Consider the following 8,904-nt stretch of genomic DNA (forward strand, 5'->3'; position numbering starts at 1 on the left):
CCTGCTGAATCACCAGAAATGGGATCCTTAACACTAACATCACTACTAGAAATTCTAGCAACATCTGGAATCCTGCCAGATACCCACAAAACTCCCAAGGTGTTCATCTTTTCTATCAACTCAACCACTAGAGTTCAGGTGTTGAGCAGTGGCAATGGTCAATCAAGGCAAAACGTCACCTTTCATGTATGAATGAGCACAGCAATGTGACGTGTATTAAATTACAACTGATCCATTCTACAATATCACATCAGAAAGCACTTATTGTTTTTAACAGTCTGGAGGCAGTACAGTATAATAATTAAGAATACAGTTTTGACCTACTGCATAGTGTACAGCACAGGGAACTACAGCCAATATCTTGTAATAATCTATAATGGAAAAGAACCTGAAAAAGAATACATATATACATAATATATGTATTTATAGCTGAATCACTTTGCTGTATACCTGAAACACTGTAAATCAACTATACTTCAATTTTAAAAGAATACAGTTTTGAAATCAGACAAATCTGGGTTCATATTCCAGCTTTGCCACTTATAAGGTATGTGAGTTTCAGTGAGTTAATTAACCCCCGTTAAGCATCCCCATATAAAACAAAAAATGCAGATAACTAGTACCTAGAAATGTAGCCTGGATTCTAAACCCAGCTCCACCAACCATTAGCTATGTGAATTTGGGCAAGTTATTTAACCTCTCTATGCTTAAATTTCCTCATCTATAAAATGGCAACTGTAGTACCAACCTTGTAACATTGTTACAGGATTGAGTTGAAACATGTAAAGTACCTGGAACACAGTATGTGCTCAATAAATACCATCTATTATCACTACTGCCTGGGCTACCACCACCACAACCACCGCTTCTTCCTACTTCATAAAGCCATTCTGAGGATGAAAGGAAAACAAATTTTAAAAGTGTAACACAGTTCTTGGTACTTATTAGGTTCTCCTAAACGAAGGCTATTACTGTTAAAAGATATCACCTCACTTAAATTCTCATTAAAAACCCTGTGATGTAGGAGCTATTATGATTCCTTCTTTAGAGATGATGAAACTGAGGCTCAGAGATTTAAAAACTTGCTTAAGGGCACACAGTAGAAAGCCTAACTGAAGTGGACAATAACTATGGGATTGTGAAAAATAAAACAGGATTGAACAAATGGAAACCAGTAATGCAGAATTCTAAAAATTCAGGAAGGAGTATGGACTTGACATAATGTACAACAAAGATTACTGTTTGTTCTTAAACTAGGAATGGGGCTATATGATGAAACTGAGGACACAAAATTTCAAAAACATGAGCCAAATAGATGGGTGGTTTCCCCAGTCAATAAATAAAGCAAAACAAGCAGGTGGTTAACACAGACTTCCACCTAGGCCTTAGGTCATCAGCACAGTAATGTCAGCACTTAATCAAATCAGCACGTGAAGCTTACCAAATGCTACTAGTCATTCAACAAATAGCCAGGATTTCACAAAAGTGCTGCTTTGCCCAAATGACCACAATGGAACTCAGGTCACAAAGAACACCATATTTAAAAGGAACCTAGGAGACTTCCCTGGCGGCACAGTGGTTACGAATCTGCCTGCCAATTCAGGGGACACGGGTTTGAGCCCTGGCCTGGGAAGATCCCACATGCCACGGAGCAACTAAGCCTGTGCACCACAACTACTGAGCCTGCGTTCTACGGCCGGTGAGCCACAACTACTGAGCCAGAGTGCCACAACTACTGAGCCAGAGTGCCACAACTACTGAAGCCCACGCGTCTAGAGCCCATGCTCCGCAACAAGGGAAGCCACCACAATGAGAAGCCCATGCACTGCAATAAAGAGTAGCCACCGCTCGCCGCAACTAGAAAAAACCTGCGTGCAGCAACAAAGACCCAACGCAGTCAGAAATAAATAAATTAAAATTTTTAAATAAATAAATAAATGGAACCTAACACAGGAAGGATAATGCATAAGTAGAGTATGTCATATGGCTCATTTAAAGCTGAAAATGACAGGACTTCCCAGGTGGCACAGTGGTGAAGAATCCGCCTGCCAATGCAGGGGACACAGGTTCCAGCCCTGGTCCAGGAAGATCCCACATGCCACAGAGTAACTAAGCCCGTGCGCCACAACTACTGAAAGACTGCACACCTAGAGCCAGTGCTCCACAACAAGAGAAGCCACCGCAATGAGAAGCTAATGCACTGCAACAAAGAGTAGCCCCTGCTCGCCTCAACTACAGAAAGCCTGCGCACAGCAATGAAGACCCAACACAGCCATAAATAAATAAATAAATAAATAAATAAATAAAATTGAAAATGACAAATCAAACCACATGTCATCTTTGCCGACTTAATCAGGAAGTCACCCCACAAGGCCTCCTCCTATCTTTGCTTGAAACTGAATTACAACTCCCTTCATGCCCTAACATTCAGGGGAACTAAAACATCCCTTCCTGGAACAGGGTGGAGAAAAATTACATGTTATTTTTCCTCAAGGCCAGTGGATCCATCCCAGGTGCCACGGTGACAACTTCATTTCCAAATCACAGCCCTCCTGTGTCATAAAAATTATTCCATGCCCTGGGAAATCTGTCCTTGTCTCTTCCAAATTACTGCCCCACTGCCCAAGTCAATATTGTTAATTGCAAGAATCCAAAGAACATCTTCTGCCTTTTCTAGAGCCAATATACAAAGAAGGAAAGGAACTCTCTTTCATGTATATTTTCATGAACCTGTGTTTTGGGGCCAGGAGAACAATGGATGTTTAAAAAGTACAGCTTCTTGCATTCTGGTGGGCAGAAGCTGATTTATTCATTGATTCTTTTATTAGGAAGATAAATAATTTTTTTACCCAGCTAAATACTAATGGAGTAAATGCCAAAATACGCTAGGCATTCCTTTATTCAGTAAAATGTCAACGAGTATAGTATCTGCCTTTCATTGAGTCCTAAATGAACTGCGTGTACTGGGAAATTTTTTTTGAAGGCAGTTTTTATCCTGAAGAAGTTATTGTAACCACCACGAAGTGGCAGGTTGTTGAGAACAGGGTATGGTGAAATTTGACAGACATCAACTTAATCAAGTTATCCAATTTAACAGCACCAATAATGATGATGTGATGCACTGAGAAGGAAACATCCCTTATAGCAATCCTGTCAGAAAATGTAGTTATGAGAATATAATCAGACAAACCCAACCTAAGAAACCTTCTTCAAATCAACTGGCCTAGATTCTTCAAATATCACTATCATTTGTCACGATGTCAATGTCACAAAAAGAGGCTAAGAAACTGTTCTCAGAGTAAAGGAGATTAAAGAACCTTGACAACTAAATGCAATGTGTGATTCTTGATTGGATCCTGGATTAATTTTTTAAAAAACTCCAGCTAAAACATTATTAGGACAATTGGAGAAATTTTAATATAGGTTGCATTTTAATAATATTGGTAATATCAGCACTAAATTCCCGGGGTGTGATGATGGTATTGCAGTTACACAGGAGAATGTCTTTTTAAGACTGATAAAATGACATCTCTACGGCTCTGAACTGGTTCAGTAAAGAGTGTGTGTGGAGAGAGAATGTAGGCATGTGTAACAAAGAGAAGGCAGATATATCAAAAATATTAATAAATGGTGACCCTAGGTAAAGGATATAAAGGTACTTGAGATGCTCTTTTTGCAACTGTTCCATGGGTTTGAAATTTTTCAAGGTAAAAAGTTGAGAAAAATGGAGATGTAAAACTAAAGAATTCCATGAAGTTAAAAAAAAATACATTAGTATAACTTGTAATTGAGGACATTCTCCTCCAATGTTTTACTTCATACTCTCCTGTAGGACTTAGAATGGTACTGATTTTACTTACAGATGTTTAAAGCAAATATTCCAAGTGAATTTTAAAGATTGTCTGAATCTATACTTACAGGAAGGCAGTCACTTAATTTCCTTAAGTAATGAATTAGCTGACTGAAAGTGACGTACTATTTGAAATTTAACCTGTAAAATCTGCTTAACTTGCTGAGTCAATTTAATGGACACAAACAACTACTTCAGAAAATCAAATTCTGAATAAACAGAACAAAATAATCTACTGACAGACTTTCCTTAGAGGCTCACACATGCACAAAAAAGTCCAAGCAAACAGTGCCTATTAACTGCCACACAGTTAACTCTTACGAACACAATGACAAACAGAATTGCTCAAATTCTCCTATGTTTAACCTCTGTTACTGACTCAAGTCCTGTTCTGAAAAGCTGAACTCTGGTCCAAGAAAACTGAGCAGCCTTCAAAGTCAATGAACAACTTAAACTGTAGCATTCACTTGGGAGCTAGCAAATTATCCTCTTTCCAGTCCTGTTACTGAATTGCTATAAGACCTATTAGCTAACTTCTCTAAACCTCAGTATTTCCAGCTGTAAAAAGAAGGAAATTCTGACACTATCTCAAAAAGATAATGTGGAAGAAACTCCATTTTCCGTAACTATGTATACTAAGTTCAAGAATAAAAGGATGAACACAAAATTTTCTAGGCATATAAATAGTCCCGAGGCATTAGAGAAATTTAGCCAAACAGCAAATACCTTAGTATACAAATACTTAATTTTGCTATGAATATTTTATATCCTTTTATCCGATGTGATGGTCAAAAAGTTTTTATTTTTAGGGCTTCCCTGGTAGCGCAGTGGTTGAGAGTCCGCCTGCCGATGCAGGGGACACGGGTTCGTGCCCCGGTCCAGGAAGATCCCACGTGTCGCGGAGCGGCTGGGCCCATGAGCCACGGCCGCTGAGCCTGCGTGTCCGGAGCCTGTGCTCCGCAATGGGAGAGGCCAAAACAGTGAGAGGCCCGCATACCGAAAAAAAAAAAAAAAAAAAGTTTTTATTTTTAAAGTCTATCATTCAACCAAATAAAGCATAAATATTCCTTACCTTTAAAAAACTTCTAGTGTATATCTAGCTTCTGTACCTTTCACACAGTAGGTAGTTACTCAGTGATTGAAGAAAAAAAAGTAGTAAAAACTCAGGAGAGTTTTCCATCCATGCCTCCTCACTGCAGGTCCTAGGAATGCCTAACAGAGGTACAATGTGTTTGCCCTCTCAGAGACCTAGGGGTCTCCTGAAGATCCTAAGGACCACACTCCCAGAGGTCACACCTCATGCTGGAGGCCAGGCAAGAACCAGAATTAGGCCTCCAGAGACTTCCCTGGCGGTCCAGCGGTTAGGCCTCCGCCCTTCTGAGGCAGGGAGCATGGGTTCGATCCCTGGTCGGGGAACTAAGATCCCACATGCCGCATGCTGGGGCCAAAAAAAACCCCAAATTAGCCTCCAGACAGTCTCATTCCAGGGGCCCCTCCACCCCCAAACCACATGCCTACCTCAGAAAACCTCATTTTCCCACAAACTGCTAGCCACAAAATTCTTGATGAGTCACTGACTCCTTGGGAGAGGTGGATGGGTTACTATATAGGAGAAAAAACTCTTGATAGGAAAATCAGAAAATCTATATGCTCAGCAATCAGGAAACTAGCTAAATAATTTATATTAATTTTTATTAATTTAATTCATTAAATTAATGAAGTATTGTTATATTACTTCACTCAACAAGTACAGTCAGCCCCCTGTGTCTGTCGATGTGAAACCCACGACTATAAAACTGGCAAATACAGAAGGCCAACTGTGTTTGTCAAAGGGCTACTGTGTGCCAGATGTGCTGCTAAGCACTAGGGGAACAGACACTGGTCCCTGCCTTCATGATACTTACACTCTCAAGAGGGAGACAATACACTAGACATGTAAACATACATCTATTACCAGAACTTGTAATGATTTAAGGGAAAAGTAAACCAAGGTTCCATGAGAGACAAAAAGCAGGACTTATTTTGGAATTACTGAAGAGGAAAAACAACACTGAAAAAGGACACTCAACCTGAGCTGTCAAAAAGATAAGAAGTGGGTAGGACAGGGGGAAGTCTACCAGGTAGAGGGAACAGCAATGCAAGGGCTTGGAGAGTTACCGAAATTACTTGACTGCCAGTGGAAAGTGTGTCTCTTTGGGGGAGGGGACAGTGGCAAGAGACAAGGTTGGTGAGTGGGTAAGGTTACATAGGGTCTTGTAGTCCTACTAAGGAATGCAGATATCCTCTAAGCACATAGAAAAGCAATGAAGGGTTTTTACACAGTGGGTGATTTGATCCAATTAATATTTTAATTCACTTTGGCTGCTGTGTGGAAAACAAAATGGAGGGGGCGGGGCAAGAGTGGAAACCAAAGGCTATTGCTTAATCTGGACCAGAGATGATGGACTACAAAATTAGCAGTGGGGATGGTGCTGCATTCAAAATACATTCTGCACGTGGAGATGACAGGACTGGCTGATGGACTTGATTTAGCGGTGAGGAAAGAGGGCTAGATTTCTGGTTTAAGCAACTGGATGGATAAGAGAAAAGGGCTAGAAATATATTCTGGGGAATCATTTGCATACAGATGGGTAAAATGACCAAGGGAATGTGGAGAGAAAGGGTCCCAGGACTGAGCCCTAAAATACTTCAACATTTAGAAGGCCAAGCAAGGAAGGAAGGCGGGGCTTGGAAAGAAGACTGAGAAGTAGTCCTTGATGTAGGAGGAAATCCAAGAGAGCACGTCACAAAGCCAAGAGAGTGTCTTGAGTTTCTGTATCAATTGCTGCTAAGGGATCAAGGAAGTTGAGGCCAGAAAATCAACTTCTGAATTTGACAAGATGGAAGGCTCAGGTAACCTACATAAGACCCATTTCTGTAGACTGGTGAGGATGAAAGCCCAAAAGAATGACTGAGAGAATGAGGGGGTAAACAACATTTCTAAGAAGTTTTCTGGTGACAGGAAGCAGAGAGGGAGCAACAGGTGGTGGACATGGATGTGGGGACAGACAAGGGATTTTCCTTTTAAGATAGATAAATTAAAGCTGGTCTGTATGCTGACAGGAAATGCTTAATAAAGAGGGAAAAACTGATAATGACGGCTTGAGCTAGAGTAATATTATGCATGTTTTTCAAATTGCAGATTAAACCCCATTAGTGGATTGCAAAATCAATTTAGTGGGTCTACACCCTATTTTAATAAAAGAGACTATCAGAGTGTACTGCATACAGCATTGTCTCATGAAGCTTTCGTTTCAGTTACATATACATAGTGTCTTTTTAAAAGTCTGAAAAACAGTAGTACATGTAGACATTAAACAGGCTAAAGAACATAAAAGAAAATATCAATATTAAATAATCGGTGGCAAAGAGAACACAATATAATATGCCTACAAATTAACGTCAACCGTGCAAAACTTCCCGTACAGAGTAGCTACAAAAACTTCCATTTGCACCCGGTACAATGAGCAGACACGGAAAAGACCATGTGGAATTAAAACTGTTAGAATGGCTTTTACTCCCTCCCTACACACACACACAAATAGCTAAATGCTTCTCATCAAACTTGGACAGCACCTGTTCTGAGTTAGGGTTCCAAAGGAGCCCACTACCCCTAAGCAAAGCTCTACCCCAGCATTTACCCATCTCTCCTCCAAGTACTTCCAGGCCGGACCCAGGGCTTTGTACCTTCGAAGTTCCCGCTCCAACACTGGGCCAGGCTCCCCACCGTGACGCCTGCAACGCTAGTGAGTGGATGAGGGAGGGAACAGGCACCCTGAAAGGCAGCCGAGACAAGTGGCACTCGGCCCCGCGTGCTGGGCACGCGGTGGGCGTGGGGGCGAAGGTTCGGAGGGACAGAGCGAGAGCCCCTTCCTCCCTCGCCTCCCGATCCGTCGCCCTCCCCACAAGCCGCGACGAGGGGTCGCCCCAGGCCCACGTCTCCCGGCTCCCAGGGTCTAGCGCTCCCCAGCTGTGAGCGTCGGCCCAAACCCAGCGACGCGCCCCGAGCTGCTTACACTTCCATGCCGACCCCCTCTCTTCGCCTCCGGCCGACAGCAACCGCGGTGCTCCACACAGCCCCGCCGCCGGACCCGGCGTCCACGCCGAGCTCCCTGTGGCCGGCTCCGCGCGCCGCGGTGCACGCCGGGATCGCCGCGCTGCACGCCGGGAGCCTGGAGGACCAGGCGGGGCCGCGAGACCTGCGTGCCCCTCTCGCCGTCCGAGCCCTGTCCTCTACGCCCAGCTCGACTTCAGACTGTTAAGCGTTTGCAGACAGGATTTAGCTCACGTTTTCGTGGTCTAAGTTATATACAAGTAGTATGAATAAAGTAAATTTCCAAAGACGTAATCGGATTAGTAGGCCTTTGCGGCATTAAAATCCCACCCCGGGGGCTTCCCTGGTGGCGCAGTGGTTGAGAGTCCGCCTGCTGATGCAGGTCACACGGGTTCGTGCCCCGGTCCGGGAAGATACCACATGCCGCGGAGCGGCTGGGCCCGTGAGCCATGGCCGCTGAGCCTGCGCGTCCGGAGCCTGTGCTCCGCAGCGGGAGAGGCCACAACAGTGAGAGGCCCGCGTACCGCAAAAAAAAAAAAACCAAATCCCACCCCGGGAATAGTAGCAATGGCAAGGGGTGAGACGGCCCGGGGCCTCTGGAAATGCTCTATTTCAGGACCTGGGTGCTGGGTACGCGGTGTGTTCTGTTTCTGAAAAGTCAGTGAGCTGCACGCTTATGTGCATTTTTCTCTATGTGTGTTACAATTGAATAAAACGGTCTAAAAAGTGGGGGGAAAAATCTCCGCCTCCCTTCTCCCATTTCCCATTATTCAGAGCTATTTGGCAGGAAAGTACAAAGAGCTTGAATGACAAGCACAGTCTGTGACCTTCCAGCCTTTCTAGGAATTTGTCGAAAGGGAATTATCAGATGCTTGAAGAAAGATTGATGTGTAATGATAATTTTGCTGGGAGACAGCCTAAATACCCAACAATGAGAAATTGATAAATCATATTTGAACCA

At 43.1% G+C, this 8,904-nt stretch overlaps 1 protein-coding gene across 1 annotated transcript in view; it reads right to left on the bottom strand.

Annotated features, from left to right (window-relative positions):
• CRCP (CGRP receptor component) overlaps positions 1 to 7,929 on the bottom strand; it is a 36,965-nt gene extending 29,036 nt beyond the window's left edge. Inside the window, exon 1 of the mRNA XM_007452650.1 lies at positions 7,906 to 7,929. Within this exon, the coding sequence (XP_007452712.1) occupies positions 7,906 to 7,913 (8 nt within the window). The 5' untranslated portion in view covers positions 7,914 to 7,929. The remainder of the gene's footprint in view (positions 1 to 7,905) is intronic.
• Positions 7,930 to 8,904: the final 975 nt, after the last annotated feature.

Source organism: Lipotes vexillifer, unplaced genomic scaffold (genome assembly GCF_000442215.2).
Source record: "Lipotes vexillifer unplaced genomic scaffold, Lipotes_vexillifer_v1.1 scaffold426, whole genome shotgun sequence".
NCBI lineage: Eukaryota > Metazoa > Chordata > Mammalia > Artiodactyla > Lipotidae > Lipotes > Lipotes vexillifer.